Source organism: Trachemys scripta, chromosome 5, assembly GCF_013100865.1.
Source record: "Trachemys scripta elegans isolate TJP31775 chromosome 5, CAS_Tse_1.0, whole genome shotgun sequence".
In the NCBI taxonomy this organism is placed as follows: domain Eukaryota; kingdom Metazoa; phylum Chordata; order Testudines; family Emydidae; genus Trachemys; species Trachemys scripta.
The window spans coordinates 87,839,502-87,859,256 of NC_048302.1; the positions used below are offsets into that span (position 1 = coordinate 87,839,502).

The window sequence follows — 19,755 nt, forward strand, 5'->3', positions numbered from 1 at the left end:
AGATAACAGGGGGAAAGATGGGGGAAGCGGTAAAACAGGGCTGCATTCATTACAAGGCCCCACTAGTACCACAGTCGGAAAGAGCTTGGGGGAGAACGGTAATTCTATTTTGTAGAGGATTTTGCTATTTCAAAATCAGATTTCATTCTGATTTGGAATCATATTCAAAAATTTTGAAATTCTCTGTGAAATGGAATTGCTGATCTCCACTGAGCTCTAAAGCCATACAGCCCACCTTCAGCCTTATGCCCCCTCTCATGTAAATTCAAATCGCCCCCCCCCCCACCAACTTCAGTTCCTGGAGAAAACACTGCCCTGCCCTGTATCTGCTCAGCCTCCAGGACCCCTTTCCCCCAGGGCAGCTCAGCCAACTCCCCTAGGCCATTGACGTCAACAGCAGCAGGACTGGCCCCTGAATACATCCTAGAGCGGGAAAGGGGCTGCAGGACAGGGGCAGCGCTGTGTAAAAGCGCCTGGCAGAAGGCGGCCAGGAGTGGCTGCGCTTATCTCTGTTATTAGCACCCACTGTACACAGACAGATATTGCTGGCATTTAATTAGTAATAGCAGTACCTAGAGTAGCTGCCGTGGGCTGATCGTGTCTGTCAGAATAACAAAAATCATTGCTGTTGTCAAGTTCTGCCCCACTACTACCCACCACCAATTTTAAAATCACTTTCCCCTAAAAAATGCAGCACTCTGCTGCTGAGACATTCACAAAGATACTGAGCTTTAGGAAGAGATTCTCCATTATGACCATATCCAGGAACTGAGACTCAGGACTAAACTATTTGGCAGTGTCTTTTAAAACTTACTTCTATAGATACTCCTGAGGGCATTCTGTGCCAAAAAATTAAAAATTCTGCACACTATTTTAAAATTCTGCAAATTTTATTTGTTAAATAAATGTGCACAGAGGTGGGAGATCTGGGGAGGAGCTGCACAGTGGACAAGGACTCAGCGGTGAGGCTGCACCCAACCCTGACAGGGCAAGGAGTGGGCCTGCCCCAGAAACACCCCAGAGCCCTGCCCCTCCATGCCAGGTGTGGGCAGGCAGGTTTAGCAAGGCAGGATCCAAGTGTGAAGGGGCTTAGTGTGGGGGGGATCCGGGTGTGGGTTGAGAGGGTTCTGTGTGGGGCATTCTGGGTGCAGGCAGCTCAGTGGAGGGATCTGGGTGTGAGAAGAGATCTGGATGCACAGGGGCTTGTTGGGGAGTTCTGGGTGCAATGGTAATGGGACTCTGCAGGGGGATACAGGTGAAGGTGGTTGGGGCTCAGCAGGGGGGGCGGGTCTGGGTGTGGGGGACTCAATGGGAGGTTCCAGATGCTGGGAGAGTGGGGTAGGATCCATGTGCAGCTGGTTGGGGCTCAGTAGGGTAGGGTTCTGGGTACGTGTGGCTTGGGGTGGTCCAGGTGCAGGGGGAATGGGGCCCATCTGGGGGGTGCAGGTAAAGCTTGGCGTGAGGGTCTGAGTATAAGGGGGTCTGGATGCACAGGAGTTGGGTGGGTGGGGGAGCAGCTCCCTGTACAGGGATCCCTCCCCCTGCAGCTGAGGAGTGACAGGTGCAGGAAGCATGTGGGGGTGGGGAGAGTTTGCAGAGCTTCTTACAGCTGGGGGAGAAATCTGGGGGTGGGTCTGACACAGCCCCAGATGCCATGCAGGGGAAGAGGAAGTCCCGTCGTCTCCAGCCCAGCCGGGACTAGCAGCTGAGCCCAGCACAAGGTAAGAGCCACCAGCTAAGTCTTCTCCTGTCCTGCCCCGTACCCCACAGTGATTTACTTCTCTGCCAGCTGCCATGGGCACCCAAAACATACTGCTGGGGAGGGTCATATGACTGCTCGTGGCTTCCCTTTGCTTCTCTATCAGAAAGTCATTTTTCTGTGGGGAAGCAAAGAAATCTGCAGGGGACATAAATTCTGCGTCTGTGCAGAGGTGCAGATTTCCCCCAGGAATATATAGAGACTTCAGCAGGTATCCAACAGCTCTATATTAGCATCTCTGTTAATTATCCTGTAATTACTTTTCTTCCATGGAAACAAACCCTGCAGTGTTAAAGTATTTTCTCATTTTATTTAGCAAACCCACAGTTGCACCCTCTTTTCTGAAAGAAAGACTAGGCTCAACAAACATTTTGTTTTTGAGCTACCTCATTGTCCTCCTTCAAATCCCTTCTTAGAACTCTCCTTTTTCTGATGCTTACAAAAAACGTAGAAATACAAGGTGGATGAGACCAACTTCTATTCATGATAGAGACAGGCTTTTGAGTTTACACAGAGCTCCTCAGATCTAAAGAAGACCTGAAGAAAAGTCCTATGTAAGCTTGAAACCTTGTTTCTTTCACCACCAAAAGTTGGTGCCATAAAATATTATCTCACCAGCCTAGTCTCTCTGATATCCTGGGACCAACTTCACTACAACAACCCTGCATACAAAGAAATTAAAGGGCAGCTGGCAAGTTGAGATCACTGCCTGTCATGCAGACCAATATTGTCTCATTGTTTCCTTGTACTCCCTCCTCTTGTTTGTCTGCATCAGTCTGTTATTGCTTGTCTTATACTTAGGCTGTAAGCTCTTTAGGGCAGGGAGTGTCTTTTTGTTCTTTGTTTGTACAGTGCCTGGCACAGTGGGTTCCTGGTCCTTTTATTAAGGCTCCCAGGCACTACGGTAATACACATAAATGAAAATAATAATGGTTATTTGTTCAGTGGCAGCTAAAACTTCAAATTTGGTTATTGGAGCTGTGAGCCTTTTCTCTCAAGAAAATTAAAATGAAGTACTATTGATGCCTAGGGTGGTCAAGGGACATTTCTCTGCATTCTGCTTGTTCTAGTTTGGATGATTGTGCCAGGGTTTCTAATTTTCATTCTCTTGGGTTTTAGTGCATCCAACTCTCACTTAATTTTATAGGTTGAGTTTTAATATAAATTAAAATGTAATTTCTGTCTCTAATCTGGGAATGTGAGACCACATAATTTATTTTAAATTCAAAATACTAAGATCTAAATAATATTGTGGACAGTGCCCATCCATCTGGTTTAAAATCTAGATCTGATCATATAGAGTGGAATTAGTCTAAGGCCTGGTCTACACTACGACTTTAATTCGGTTTTATCAGCGTTAATTCTAATTTACCCTGCAACCGTCCACACAACGACGCCATTTATTTCGAAATAAAGGGCCCTTTAAATCGATTTCTGTACTCCACCCCGACGAGCGGAGTAGCGGCAAAATCGATTTTAACATTTCGAATTAGGGATAGTGTGGCCGCAATTCGATGGTATTGGCCTCCGGGAGCTATCCCACAGTGCATTATTGTGACCGCTCTGGACAGCAATCTAAACTCGGATGCACTGGCCAGGTAGACAGGAAAAGCCCCGCGAACATTTGAATTTCATTTCCTGTTTGCCCAGCGTGGAGAGCACAGGTGACCACAGATAGCTCATCAGCACAGGTAACCATGCAGGCCGATAATCGAAAAAGAGCACCAGCATGGACCATGAGGGAGGTACTGGATCTGATCGCTATATGGGGAGAGGATTCAGTGCTAGCAGAACTTCATTCTAAAAGACGAAATGCCAAAACTTTTGAAAAAATCTTCAAGGGCATGATGGAGAGAGGCCACAATAGGGACTCAGATCAGTGCCGCGTGAAAGTCAAGGAGCTCAGACAAGCCTATCAAAAAACAAAGGAGGCAAACGGTCGCTCTGGGGCAGAGCCGCGGACATGCCGCTTCTACGCCGAGCTGCATGCAATTCTAGGGGGGGCCGCCACCACTACCCCACCTGTGATCGTGGATTCCGGGTCGGGGATAGTCTCATCAGCTACACCTGAGGATTCTGCCGATGGGGGAGAGGAGGAGGAGGAGGAGGAGGAGGATGAGCTTGCAGAGAGCACACAGCACTCCGTTCTCCCCAACAGCCAGGATCTTTTTCTCAGCCTGACTGAAGTACCCTCCCAACCCTCCCAAGCCAGTATCCAAGACCCTGACCCCATGGAAGGGACCTCAGGTGAGTTTACCTTTTAAAATATAAAACTTGTTTTAAAAGCAAACGGTTTTTAATGATTACTTTGCCCTGAGGACTTGGGATGCATTCACGGTCAGTTCAGCTACTGGAAAAGTCTGTTAACGTGTCTGGGGATGGAGCGGAAATCCTCCAGGGACATCTCCATGAAGCTCTCCTGGAGGTACTCCAAAAGCCTTGCCACAAGGTTTCTGGGCAGTGCATCCTTATTCTGTCCTCCATGGTAGGACACTTGACCACGCCATGCTTGCAGCAAGTAATCTGGTATCATTGCCTGACAAAGCCTGGCAGCGTATGGTCCCGGTGTTTGCTGGCATTCAAGCAACATCCGTTCTTTATCTTGTTGTGTAATCCTCAGGAGAGTGATATCACTCATGGTAACCTGGTTGAAATACGGGAACTTAATTAAGGGGACAGAGGTGGCCGTTCCTACTGGCTGTTTGCCTGTGGCTGAAAATAAATCCTTCCCTGCAGTTAGCCAAGCGCAGATGGGAAATTGGCCCTGAGCTTTTCGCGTTTGGCTACCAGGGATCTTCCCTGTTACCAGCCACGCGGTGGGGGGAGGGGTACCGTGATCATCCCAGAGAATTTATGGCGGGAGGGGGGCGGCGGCGGAGGGGGGGGGTTAGTTTGGTTCCTGCAGGGATCTTCCCTGATACCAGCCACGCGGTGGGGGGAGGGGTACAGCGATCATCCCAGAGAATTCATGGCGGGGGGGGTTAGTTTGTTTTCTGCTGCTGCTGAATGTTAACAGAAAAATCGCAGCACTCTACGGGCTTTGCTTGGTATGTGGGAAAGGAGGGCGCAGAAGCCGTAAGACAATGGCTTACCATGGCCGCATGCAAGCTGAATTCTGTTGCCCGGACCTGTGATCTCTAGCAGCAAAGCCACAGGCACTCAGTATTAAGAGGCAAAATGCGACCTTGCACAGAAATCACATGTGCTATGTAATGTGAATAGTGTTGGTCACCGTGAAAGAGTATAAGCATTGTTCTGCAAAATGTATCTTTTTAAACAATTCTCTCTTTTTTCCCCTCCCTACAGCAGCTGCAAATTCCTCAAGCCTCCCTCCTCCATCCTGAAGGCTATCACAGATAAGGCGTCGTAAGCAGAAAACGTGAGACGAGATGTTTGCAGAAATTATGGAATCCAGCCGCAGTGACAGAGCTCATCTGAATGAGTGGAAGGAAATGGTTTCAAAGTATAGGAAAGAAGCCAGTGAATGTGAGGACAGGAGGGACCAACGTGAGGACATGAGGGACCAACGTGAGGAGAGGAGAGACGCTCGAGATGAGAGGTGGCGGCAGGAAGATCAGAGGAGGCAGGATGCAACGCTGGGGCTGCTGCATGAGCAAATAGACATGGTCCGGCGTCTGGTGGAGCTTCAGGAACGGCTGCAGGAAAACAGACTGCTGCTACAGCCCCTGTACCCCCCTCCCCATGTTCCATATCCTCCTCACCCAGACGTGTAAGAACACGGGGGGGGAGGCTCCATACACCTTCCCATTCCACCCCAGTGGACAGCCCAAGCAAAAGGCTGTCATTTTTTTAACCTTTTTTTAGTGGCCTTTTCCTTCCCACCGATCCTCCTCCCAAATCCCACCCGGGTTCCCTCCCTCTTTTTCTAATCTATTAATAAAGAATAAATGATTTTTAAATGATAGTGACTTTATTTGGTTTGAAAGCAAGCTGGGGGAAGGGGGAGGGTGGGTTCCTTACAGAAAATGAGTCAATAAAGGGGGCAGGTTTTCATGAAGGAGAAACAAACAGATATTTCACACTGTAGCCTGGCCAGTCATGAAACTGGTTTTCAAAGCTTCTCTGATGCACAGCGCTTCCTGGTGTGCTCTTCTAATCGCCCTGGTGTCTGGCTGCGTGTAATCAGCAGCCAGGCGATTTGCCTCAGCCTCCCACCCAGCCATAAAGGTCTCCCCTTACTTTCACAGAGATTGTGGAGCACGCAGAAATAACAATGGGGAGATTTCTTTGGCTGAGGTCAGAGCAAGTCAATAATGAACGCCAGCGACCTTTTAAACGGCCAAATGCACATTCTACCACCATTCTGCACTTACTCAGCCTGTAGTTGAACAGCTCTTGACTCCTGTCCAGGCTGCCTGTGTATGGCTTCATGAGCCATGGCATTAAGGGGTAGGCTGGGTCCCCAAGAATAACTATTGGCATTTCAACATCCCCAACGGTTATTTTCTGGTCCGGAAAGTAAGTCCCTTGCTGCAGCCCTTTAAACAGAGTAGTGTTCCTGAAGACGCGAGCGTCATGAACCCTTCCCGCCCAGCCCGCGTTGATGTTGGTGAAACGTCCCTTGTGATCCACAAGTGCTTGCAGCACCATTGAAAAGTACCCCTTGCGGTTTATGTACTCGGTGGCTTGGTACTCCGGTGCCAAGATAGGGATATGGGTTCCATCTATCACCCCACCACAGTTAGGGAATCCCATTGCAGCAAAGCCATCCACTATGGCCTGCACATTTCCCAGAGTCACTAACTTTCGTAGCAGCACCTGAGTGATTGCTTTGGCTACTTGCATCACAGCAGCCCCCACCGTAGATTTGCCCATTCCAAATTGATTCCCAACTGACCGGTAGCTGTCTGGCGTTGCAAGCTTCCACAGGGCTATCGCCACGCGCTTCTCAACTGTGAGGGCTGCTCTCATCTTGGTATTCTGGCGTTTCAGGGCAGGGGACAGCAAGTCACAAAGTTCCATGAAAGTGCCCTTACGCATGCGAAAGTTCCGCAGCCACTGGGAATCGTCCCAGACCAGCAACACTATGCGGTCCCACCAGTCTGTGCTTGTTTCCCTTGCCCGGAATCGGCGTTCCATGGATAGAACCTGCCCCATTAACAACATGATCTCCAAAGCACCGGGGCCCGTGGTTTCACAGAATTCTGTGTCCGTGTCCATGTCCATGTCCTCATCATGCTTGTCGCTGCGCTGCCGCCGCCGCTGCCTCCTCGCCTCGTTTTTCTGGTCCTGGCTTAGCATAAACTCCACGAGAATGCGTGAGGTGTTTACAATGTTCATGGCTACTGTCTTGAGCTGAGCGGGCTCCATGCTTGCCGTGGTATGGAGTCTGCAGTGTTCACTCAGGAAAAAAGGCGCGAAATGGTTGTCTGCTGTCCGTTGCTTTCATGCAGGGAGGGATGGAGTGAGGGAGGAGGTGAGGCTGTACCCAGAACCACCTGCGACGATGTTTTTTGTCCCATCAGGCACTGGGATCTCAACCCAGAATTCCAATGGGCGCGGGAGACTGTGGGAACTATGGGATAGCTATGGGATAGCTACCCAGAGTGCAACGCTGCAGAAATCGACGCTAGCCCCGGTACTTGGACGCACACCGCCGAATTAATGTGCTTAGTGTGGCCGCATACATTTCAACTTTATACAATCTGTTTCCCAAATTCGAATTATATAAATTCGGATTAATCCCGTAGTGTAGACATACCCTAAGCCTTCACTAGTGCTGCCTGTTGATGTTTAGCAATAACTGTGACTTTGCCCATGAATATGTTTTTTCTTGGTTCCCGCTCTTCAAGCCATTAGAGAATGTGGAGCTGGAAAGGCTGTACACTTGGGCCATTTTCTCATATATGCACTGAGTCCTGGAATGCCCTTTTGTACACACACATAGGCTTGTTTTGATTATATTGCTTGGGGGAAACATAGCATTGCAGAAGTTGAGACAGTGAGAACAATATTTCCATCAGAACAATACATCCTGAAGGTCAGGTGGCCTGGTCATAAAAAGCTTTGTTAAACATGCATGTGCACTGTCTTGTTAATTTGTTGGTATTTAAATGGGACTTCAGAGGGAAATCACTGATACAGATCACCTTCCTTTTCCTACTCTCTCAGTATCTGTGTAAGTGATTTAGCAATATGTCAATTGTATATTGCAATGAATGGGCAATACATTTTTTATTACTAGGCCACAGTGTGAAGACAAAATATTGAAACACATTAATGATTGATGCTGGATGCCAGCTTCATCAGGCTACATGTATAGCTTCAAGCATATAGATCTGATTTTTCTACTAGTTTTACTCTAGAGATCCAGAAGTGTTTAAATTTGTCACCTTTATATTTGCCTTTTCCTAAGGATAATTGGCTAGAAGAGCCACCTCTGTTTTTCATTTCAGCATAGCATTTTATAGCTTTTGCAAAACCTCAGACAACACGAGATCATCTTGCAAAGTAAAACACATCACTTATAATGATGATCAAGTCCATCAGGAAATACTTGTCCCCACATTTGTCAGTTTTGATCTCAAGAATGCCCCTAACTTGGGTTAATGCAGCCCTTTATTCAGTTTTTGCAATATATTCCAAATGGATGACAGCCAAGTAATGATAATTAAAAAATAATTTCAGTGCTCCGGCTAGACTAACAATCCAGCATATATGGTGAATATTGCAACAGGATGGGGGAGCTCTCACCACAAATACAAAATACAAAAACATTTTAGAAAAAAAATCAGAAAATTCATGTTGGCATATCTTATACATGTAGGGTGTCTATAAATGTTCTAGGAATGTACATGTAATGGCAAACATGGGCTCTTATTTCCTTGATCTTTTAGGGCTCTATCAAGTTACTATTAACCAAATGAATAGTCCGATCAAAGTAACAGAACGTTTAAAATTAAGCAGATGCGTAAATGTTTAAGGCCTTAGAATGATTTTTTTCATTTATTTAAGAAAATTTTTTTGAATTCTCTGCTTTCTGTCTAGATATGTTGGAAAGAGTCCAGTAATACAGTGGGCAATATTTCACCTGAAGAGACAGACACATCTTGGAAGTGATCTCTTATTCAACATCAACGATTATTCTACAACTAACCTTGTATATATTTTATCTAATTAAAATTAGTTATTTATTCCTGTATAATCTTAAAACTTATCTGAGTACACTAAAACTTCTCATTTAAGATAACTGAAAATATTTATCACAAGTATTTTAAGATAGATTATGATTACCTCAAAAAGATGGGGGCGGGGAGAAGAATGTTGTCAACATGTTCAACCCCCTTCCCCACCCCCCGTCATTCAGTGGGATTAGAATGGTCAGAGTGGAACATACTTATGACAAACTCACAATGAAGTAGGTGGAAAGTCCCAGCCAAATTCTTCACAGAACAATCTAGCTATTGCTAGAATTGTTGTTTGCATATTTCAGTGCATTCAAATAAAATTAGTTCCTTATAAGAGTTTTACAGTATGTATGAATTATGTTTATTAATGAGTGAGTGTCTTGGAAATGTTAGACTATATTTGTGGAACAAAAATAAAACCAAAATAAACACACAACTCAAACAGATACCCATGACTACTGTAGAAACCTTTGTTCTGTTTAAAGTACACTCAGTGTCCATAGGGACAAGTAGAATACAGTCAACAGGAATACATAGACTAATGTTTACATTTTTACTTTTGTTGTAGAGGGGAGATTTTGAAAAGCTGAAACGTCTGTTGTATATTTGCCCTAAAGAAAGAAGCCAGCAAGATCTCAGGCAGGTAAGGAAAATAAAGCACTTTATTTGATAAATAATTACTCCAGTGATACTAGGGCACAGTGATGACTTTCTTATGTCATTTTATTTTCGTAGATAAACATTTAACTCATGGAAATGTAATTTAAAAAGAAGAGAACTGCTAGTACAGCATGCAAAATTAGTGATTGCACTGAATTTTTAGACTGCTTCACCTGAAACCGATTACTACTCTGATCTGTTCAGTCTTGAATATTTGAGGGCTAATCTGTCTGATTTCAGTTTCCAGATCTTGAGGGGAACTCCATCCAGCTATTTCTATTGTGGTGTTAAAGGATAGCAGATCACAGGCCTACAATGTAGACACACTATGTTAGCAGTGTATGTGGGTGCCATGGAGAAACTTGACCCATATGGGTATACTTGATTATGCAAAAATTCTATACTATTAAACTTATGAAGGTAAACTCAGCTAATCAGATCCACTTCCTACTTCAAAAGTAGTAAAGTAGGTTGGGTGATTGGTATCAAATAAGGGGAGGGAAGGAAAAAGGACAAAAAGAACAAAAAAGTAAAGGGAGGGAAAGGAAAGGAGTGGAGGAGAAAGGAGAGCAACATTTCAGTTTCCATCTGCTCGGAATCAAAGATTTCTAAAATGTCAGACCAAATCTTTTCAAATTTGCTGGATGTTCTTGTAAACATCTTCTCCAAAATGTTATGCGCTCTTTAGCTTCCAGGTCATCCAATCCTCTGTGCCAGTCTCCCATCCCTAGAGGCAATCTGTTCTTCAATCTGAGCCTTTTGGCTACAAGCGCTGCTCTAGAGACCCAAGCTTTCTGTGAGTTGCAGAATTTCCAAGGTGATGGGATGTATCACAGCTCTGAGAAGGCATTTTTAAGGAAGTATCCAGGATTATATTAATCCTCCTGCCTACTTCTAGCCAAAAGGCCTGTATCTTGGGACAGTCCCAAAACAGGAGAGCCAGGGTGGCTTCGGGAGCCCTACATCTCCAGCAGCACTTTGGTTTGGTAAGGCCCACGCGCTCAAACCTATGCGGGGACCAGAGTGAATGAAATCATGTTTTCTGCAGGATCAGCCTTAATCGTAGATCAGTAGAAGAGGTTTAATTTTTTGTAAGGCACTTCCTCACAGGCTAGGGTTCAAGGATATATGCCAATCTTTGTTCCAGGCCTAGCACAGGCAATCTAAATTAGGGAGTGTCTTTTGGACCCCAGAGTCATAACAAGCTACAGATGATCGGGTGAACCTCTGGAGCTCTCTCCATATCAACAACTATTCAAAAGTCTCTGGTGCTCCCAGCGCATCAGGACCAAATATGTCCTTCAAGAGCTGCTTAAGTTGCTGGTAATGTCAGGCAGCTACACCAGGTAGGTTGTATTGGTTTTGGAGTGCTTGGAATGTGAGAAACTGATCCTCAATTAAGAGATCCAAACTGTCCCCTTATCCATACACTCTCTCCACAATAATGGTTTCTTGATCATTTTCTGCACTGGGTTGCCCCAGAATATAGCATCCATGAGTGAGAAGGGGTGGAATTTACATTTTCTAGCCAAACTGGCCATGTTTGTCTGGTAGCCAACATTGTAGGGGACATTTTACAATCAGAATGGTAGTAGGCTGAACCCAACATTCCTGCCAATGGAAGGTGATGGATCAACTCCTGTTCCACCACAAGCCCAGGCAGTGGTCTGCTCTGTTATGTTCTGGGCTGCCTGGCTGTTGCTAAGTCTGTATGATAATTCTGCAAATTGGAAGCCTCCCAATTTGGTTGAGAGTTGCAGTTTAAACGAAGCCAGTCTTGTCCTCCTACCCACTGAAATAGAAACTGGGAGACCTTTCAGGATACACCGTGTTCAGGGAAGCACACATTCATTTTGATATTATTTTGTCTGAAAGGATAAGAGCAAGGGGTCTCCATATGCCCCAAACTCTCACTATCTGAGCTAAAATAGGCTCTAAATTAATTTTGACCAGATTCTCCATCTCATTGGAGATGATTTTCCCTAAATATTTCATCTGTTTGGGTTGCCGATTAATATTCCAATGATCATAGATTCCCCTATGAGCTTGTTTAATTATACCCAGAATTTCCAGTTTTTTTCTCAATTGTTTTTACAGCTGAGAGGCGTCCAAATGCATTAATAAAATTTAATAGGCTAGGAACAAAATCTTCATGCTTTATGCTGATGATGATTTTATTCTTGTATCTAAACCTGATCTTGTGCTCTCTTTGGCCTATCCTGATGCCATGTATATGTTGACTTGTATAGATAGCAGTAGCTAAAGGTTCTAGGGCTAGGTCAAACAGCAAAGGGGAAAGGGGAAAACCCCTGTCTTGTACCCCTGTGAAGTGGGAATGGTTCTAATGTAATGCCCTGGGTGACAACCCTGGAAGAGGGATTCATACAAAGAAGTTTAATGTAGGAGATAAATTTGGATTTGGCAGTCAGTTTAGCAAGCATGTAAAAGGTAAACCATCTTTCAAAGGTGTTCTCTGCATCCAAGGAGACTGCAGTTTTGATGGACTCAAAAGAGCCTCTAGCTGCTATGATGTCAGTCAGCTGACACAAATTGTCAGCTCATCTGTTTAACTTGTTGAATTATCTCTTAAAAATACTTAACACTTACCACATTAATGCAAACTCCAAAAAGCATCAGGACTGCATTTCCAGGATGCCTAAAGCTAGGTATCTAATAATATGGATTTAGATACCCCACCATAGACATCACTGTGTGAAAACACTGCCCATCAGATTTTACCAGAGCTAATTAAAGTGCTGTGCTACATTGGGGGGGGAGGGAGGCAACTGCCCTGCATGGTGTCCATTCCCCTTCACTCCTCCCCAAAGTGCTGCTTGTGCACTGGGACATGGAACCACACCAGTTCTGCTACAAGGGAACTCTTCACTGCCATGAATAAGGGGGTAGAATTTGCTCCTTAGGGAATGTTCCATATTCCAGTTTGTACTGATTTTGTGTGATCTTGCCAGTCAGACTCACAGAACTATCTAGGGTAAATAAAGAATAAAGTGTGTTTCTCTTTACCTACATATCTCAATGAACAATAAAGAGAGAAAAGTGTGACTGCATTATGAATAATATTGAAATTTTGCAGTGGATTTTTCCTTTTATACCAAATACAGGGGAATCCCGTTATAACGCACCCCGCGATACCACGAATTCGGTTATAACGCGGGGCGAGTCTGGCCCCGGCGGCTGCAGCGCACGCGGGGTGTTTGGGATCCATGCCCCGGCGGCTGCAGCAGGAGCGACTCTCCCTGCAGCCCCGGCGGGCCCCTGGGGTTCTCACCTCTGTCCCTGGCAGGGCCGGCTCCAGCCCATCCCGGCGGCTGCCGCGGTCTGGCCGGAGGTCCGGCCGGGGTTGCGGCTGCCACACTCCGGCCAGCATCCGGCTGGCGTCGCGGGGCTGCGGGGCTGCCGTGCTCCGGCCGGGAGAGTGGGGCTGCTGTGCTCCGGCCAGCGTCGCAGGACTGCCGCACTCTGGCCGGCACTCTGGCCAGGGGAGCGGGGCCCCCGAAGACGACCGCCGCCGGGATGAATCGGCCTAAAGCCGGCCCTTCTCTCTCTCCCCCCGGCTACCTCCCTCCCGCTAGCCAGGGCGCACACTCTGCTGCAAACTGAACACAAGTACAGTGAAACCCGCTATAACGCGACCCCGCATTTACCGCGATTGAATTTTTTGGACCCTAATGATCGCGTTATAGCGGGGTTCCACTGTATATAGGGTAAAGTAATTAGTTAAAGAACTATGAAAACAGTTTACATACTAGGGTGATGAATATCCACATTATACCAAATACTTTTCTGAAAATGTAGTTGTTAACACTTCGATCATACTTCAGAGAACATGTATAGGATTATAGCCTTCCCTCCCTCCCCCCTTAGAAACTGGGTGTGGGCATGGGAAGGATAATGTTTTTATACACTTTAAATTTTAGTATCCCTAAGTAAATTGGGTAATTATGTCTCACATACTAATGGACAAAGAAACCTACATTTCATTTTGTTAACTGACCTTTTAGAGGTCAGATTTTTGTTTAATTGTTCCAATATAAAAAGTTTTTATGTAAACAGAAGGGTCATTCTAAAGCGCCTGACAAATATTGACAAAAATTGTTCCCCTTTTGAAAGACTGCATTATGTGAGTTGTGTGGATGTTACTGAGAAGCTAGGAGTCCTTTCACATAACACACTTCAGATCTGAGTCATTGCCAGCCACTTATTACTCACAGTATAATAAAAATAAAACATTTTTCTAAATTTGATAAATCTGCTAATGATTTAAACCCCATTAACTGGTTGACCATGGATCTGTAGTGTCTTCCAGTTCATTGTGTGGGATTTTAGCAATAGCAATGGCCTTAGGGATGCTTTAGAATGAGACTTGGCCTTAGGGATGGATTTAAGCTCCTGGATCCACCAAAATTTCAACATCCCCCTTATTTTTTGAGTCTTCTCAGACAGACCCTTTCCTCCATCTGCCTACACTGACAGCCATCTGTCCCTCAGTTCTACTTCCCATTGATGGCAACAACCTCACCAGGATCTTCCTCCTACACAGGCAGACCAGTCCTGCCCTGCCAAGTCCATCCTGAACAGACTGGTCTTTGCTCAATTTTCCCACTTCACAACCCCTGACGCTTTTCTATCAAACCAGTATCAAAGCTGGCAGTCTGTCTTCTCCGTAAGGTACCAAATGGAGTGAATTTCATTACTAATGGGGTACTTCATAAACTGTCACAAGGCAGTGTGGTGAGCATCAGCATGGCCTGTTCTCTTATCCTCCTTCCCCACGCTATGACATGACTTGAAAGACTGAGGGGAGAGACAAGTCCATAGTGCCCCTCTTACTTGCATTATCCTGCTGCAGCAGCATCAGGTGTGTGGGTAGCAGCAATCAGTCAAGAGGTTTGTTGCCTCCTCTAGCCCTCCTGATATGAGAGGTATTGGCTCACCTTTCCTTCTCCCTTGAGCCTAAATTTGGTCTTCTACCAGTATGCTGCTAACCAGCAAAATCCAGCTGTGAAGTGTCCATCTACTGCTGTTTTTCTCGGATTCACTACCAGCTAATATAACTGCTTGAGTACTGGAACTTTTGAATTTGAATTCCTGTTCCAGGGATCCGCAGGCAATCCACCCTTACATGGTTCTCTTCCAGACATGACCTAGCTAGAAACTTTCAAATTTGTATATTAAATGGTCCTATCCCAGAAATCTCATTTATCATAATATAACTTGCTGGATCTCAGAATGTAAAAAAAAAATAGCAAATTTGTTAAAAGCTATACAGATGAAAAATATTCTAATTCAGGCAAATTAACTGGTTGTGCTGCTGAAAGTGAGATTCTGATGTGCAGCAAACATTCTTAGTGCCAAATTCTATACCAAGATATGTGCATGTGGCACCCTTTAATTAAGTCTGGAGTAACATCATGGGGCCAAACGCTGCTCTCAGCTACAGCAGTGTAAATCCAGAGCAACTCTGTTGACTTTTGTGGAGGTACTAGTGGTGTAAATAAAGAATAACTAAGGGCAGAACTTGGCCCGATGTCTATCAGCCAAGCTGGAGAGTAGAGTCACATTCTGAGACAACAGACAGGTGGGGAAAGGAAATGGTAATAGTAATACAATAATGTGGTTACTAAATCATGACATTCACAACACAGAATCCCTTACGTTCTGGGAAAAATCTTAAAATATAGAGAAAGCCCAATGTATTAGGAAGAAGCACGATGCAAAAAAAAGTACCATTTTCCTTTGTTCCTTATGAACAAGATCCTACTTTAAAGGGGTTAAGATGGCTTTCTGTTAGCAGTATCCTCTCAGTTGCAAATTTGGTCCTGAATATATATGCACACAGCTCAAGTCTCCCACTAAATGTAGTGGTGCTTGGAGCCCCCAGTGAGTATGGAATTTGGCTCTCAAAGCCCTCAACTGGAGCTGGGATGGAAGCCAGCTGTTCTAGTGGAAGCCTTGGGAAGTGTGGTACCTGAAGTAGGCCCAGTGCTTCTTGGTGCTGTTATGAGGGCAAGGAAAGCGTGGCTACTCTACAACCTGCAAGGAGGGAAAATCATCCACTCCTCTGTACTGGCTGGTGTGGAAAATGGGACAGGGCCATGGAAGCCAACAGCAGTACTAGTCTTGCACAGAGCTCAAGCACTGCTGTTGTGCCTGGATCCTACACAAGGGCCAAGGAAATGGAAGATTCTTCCACCCTCTTCCTCTGCCTGGGCACACACACAGGGGCTCACTCAGTCCTGACCACAGTGTAGTTTACAATTTCTTTCGTGTGTTATCTGAGCCTGTTACTAAATTAAAGTGTGCTGTCTTTTTTTTCCCCTCAAGATACAAACATGTTTGAAGAAGAACAGAACATTTCAGTGTTTACCTAATAAAACACAGCTCCAACTTTGCCACGCTGTAGTCTACCAAAAGTAAGTAAGAGACAAGAATGCTACTGTTTCCTTCAGAAACCTAGGTCAGAATATGCACATTTTTCAACAAAACTGTAACTCTTTGAATTAAATATTAATCATACTTCAGAAACACTCACCCCATTAAAATAAAATATTGACAAGCAGCGTGTGACACGGTTGGGGGGAAACCCCATCCTGTGCAGGGCGAGTGTGCCTGCTTCTCATAGGCAATATGGTGGGGGATAGGGGAAGGAAGCATATGTACCTTCCTTCTATGTCCGTCCCAGCTCGAGTCTATATGCTCACCCTTATCAGCAGGGTGGTGCAGCCTAGTGGGCAGAGTCCATAAATTCACCCTTTACAACTGGGCAGTAAGGCCTAGGGGCTAATGTCAGTCAATCACCCCCCTTTTTGCAGGGCAGCAAGGCCTAGTGGCCCAAGTCAATAACTTCGCCCCTTTTCGCAGAACAATAAGGCCTAGCAGCCAGGGTCAATAGCTTCGCCCTTGTGAGCAGGGCAGTAAGGCCTAGCCAGAACTGCCAGACACGGGGAGGGGTTGCACCCCCAGCAGGGGGGTCCAGGCCCTCCCCCTCTCCACCAGACCCCAACCCAAGGCCCTGTTAGTGGCTATAGTATAGGCCACTGAGTCAGCGGGGAAAGGCTCCGACCAAAACACAGTGACTCAAGGCTTCAGCTCACTCTCCGGTTTGTCATCTGATTTCCCTGGGCTGCTTTCTGCCATCGTCCTGCTGCTGTGGTCTTGGCATCCTTGTTACCTTTAGATTCTCTGGTCTGCCCTTTCTCTGGCACCTCCAAACCCTGCATGGCCTCCGGAGTTGCCTTGGCGTCTGCCTGGGCTGTGGCATCCGCAGCTCCTACCGTCCAGGGCTTCCATCTAGCCTTGGTTGGAATGGGCAGTGCACATCCTTCCTCCACAGCAGTCCACCCTAACTGAGGCGAGCTGCTCCCTTTTATACCAGTGCACCTGGAGCATGCCCAGTAGAGTAAAGTGGGCGTGGCTTCCTCAACCCACATTGTACGGTTAATCCTTCCCCAGCCAGTGCAGGGCGAGTGACCCCATCACACAGAGCTATATAATACTTCTCTGGTATTTGGTGATTTGGACCACAGTCCTGAAATGGAGAGCTTCCATATTGAGATCTAAAAATCCAGTTGGAATGCAAGATCATCAGTGTGCCAATACAAAAGTCTTCTCCCAAGAAAATACAAAAATAAAGACATAACTATTTAAATTAAAAGGTCTCCCCAGGATCCAAGCAATTAAACCACTTCCTGCAGTAAGTCCTGGCTCCCACCTGCCTGTCCCCCCCCAGAAAACCACCTTACTTTTCAATGTCTTGGCCCCCTTGTATCCTGTAATGAACTCAACATCACACTGATGTGTGGATATAGCTGGCTTTTGGGCAGAAACTGGACCTTTTGATATGAAATATACTATGGAACAATATAAAGACTCGGAGATATCTTAAGACCTCTTTTGTGCTCCCACCCCCCCGAGACAATATTAATCCTGTCTATAAAATCTACTCGTTTGTTTGAACAGCATTAAAATTTGAGAACAAATCCCTCCACCCATGCAACTTCAGCATGTACATTTTCAGATTATAAATATGTTCTTCTTACATGCTGTCCTATATCAGAAACGTGAGAGCATGCTGTTTTGTTCAAAAGGAATATGCAAATTAGCAAACAAACTCTACATTTAGTGACAGTTAAGGCTGTGGCAGGACATACCCCACCCACCCACAACCTTAAAAGAGTGGAAATAAGTTAAGCATTGTGACTTGTGCATTTCTTTCTGCCTTCCTGTGGCCTACAACTCTCTTGATTAACACATTCCAGCACTCTATAATGCTTTTACTTCCATCTCCAACAGATATCCAAACGGAATAAGCACCCCAGCTTCATCAAATTTGCAGAGCTTTAACAGCGACCTCAGCAGTGATAGAGCACAATAACTTCCCTCTTGCATGGAATGTGTGACATCCAGATGAACTGCTGTAGATAAAATTGATATAGAAGAGAGTTGAGGTTTTGCATTACAGTTCCAAATTTAATAAAGTTGGCATAGAAATAGCTTTGCTATAGCCCAGAGCAACAACATGTTACATCAGTAGATCTGCCTATTGTTCTCCCTCTTTCCTGCCACTATGAAGCAAACCTTTCAACTAGGGCTGTCAAGTGATGAAAAAAATTAATCGCACTGTTAAACAATAATATAATACCATGTATTTAAAAATTTTTGGATGTTTTCTACATTTTCAAATATATTGATTTCAATTACAACACAAAATACAAAGTGTACAGTGCTCACTTTATATTTATTTTTGGTTACAAATATTTGCACTGTAAAAAACAAAAGAAATAGTATATTTCAATTAATCTAATACAGGTACTGTAGTGCAATCTCTTTATAATGAAAGTTGAACTTACACATGTAGAATTATGTACAAAAAATAACTGTATTCAAAAATAAAACAATGTAAAACTTTAGAACCTACAAATCCACTCAGTCCTACTTCAGCCAATCGCTCAGACAAACAAGTTTGGTTACAATTTGCAGGAGATAATGATGCTCACGTCTTGTTTACAATGTCACCTGAAAGTGAGAACAGGCATTCGCCTGGCACTCTTGTAGCCAGCATTGCAAGATATTTATATGCCAGATGCGCTAAAGAGTCATATGTCCCTTCATGCTTCAACCACCATTCCAGAAGACATGTGTTCATGCTAATGACGGATAATGATCCAAAGCAGAGCAGAGCAATGCATGTTCATTTTCATCATCCTAGTCAGATTCCACCAGCAGAAGGTTGATTTTCTTTTTTGGTGGTTCGGGTTCTGTAGTTTCTGCACTGGAGTGTTGCTTTTTAAGATTTCTTAAAACAATCTCCACACCGCATCCCTCTCAGATTTTGGAAGCAATCTCCACACCTCATCCCACTTCAGATTCTTAAACCTTGGGTCGAGTGCTATATTTATCCTTAGAAATCTCACATTGGTACCTTCTTTGCGTTTTATCAAATCTGCTGTGATCTTAAAATGGACAACATGTGCTGGATCATCATCCGAGACTGCTATAACATGAATTATATGGCAGAATGTGGGTAAAACAGATCAGGAGACATACAATTCTCCCCCAAGGAGTTCAGTCACAAATTTAATTAACGCATTATTTTTTTAACGAGCATCATCAGCATGGAAGCATGTCCTCTGGAACGATGGCCAAAGCATGAAGAGGCATATGAATCTTTAGCGCATTTGGCATGTAAATATCTTGCAATGCCAGCTACAACGGTGCCATGCGAATGCCTGTTCTCACTTTCAGGTGACATTGTAATTAAGAAGTGGGCAATATTATCTCCCGTAAATATAAACAAACTTATTTCTCTTAGCGATTGGCTGAACAAGAAGTAGGACTGAGTGGACTTGTAGGCTCTAAAGTTTTATATTGTTTTGTTTTTGAGTGCAGTTATATAACAAAAAAAACCCTACATTTGTAAGTTGCACTTTCATGATAAAGAGATTGCACTACAATTCTTATGTGGTGAATTGAAAAATACTATTTCTTTTGTTTATCATTTTTACAGTGCAAATATTTATAATCAAAAGTAATATAAAGTGAGCACTGTACAAGTTGTATTCTGTGTTGTAATTGAAATCGCTATATTTGAAAATGTAGAAAAACATCCAAAAATATTTAATAAATTTCAATTGGTATTCTATTGTTTAATAGTGCGATTAATCATGA

General features: G+C 44.6%; 1 protein-coding gene across 1 annotated transcript in view; it reads left to right on the top strand.

Annotated features, from left to right (window-relative positions):
• Window positions 1-19,755, top strand: part of LOC117878353 (cyclic nucleotide-binding domain-containing protein 2-like) — a 140,932-nt gene that overhangs the window by 48,009 nt on the left and 73,168 nt on the right. Inside the window, exons 3-5 of the mRNA XM_034772524.1 lie at window positions 8,768-8,879; window positions 9,476-9,550; window positions 15,913-16,001. Of these exons, the coding sequence (XP_034628415.1) occupies window positions 8,768-8,879; window positions 9,476-9,550; window positions 15,913-16,001 (276 nt within the window). The remainder of the gene's footprint in view (window positions 1-8,767; window positions 8,880-9,475; window positions 9,551-15,912; window positions 16,002-19,755) is intronic.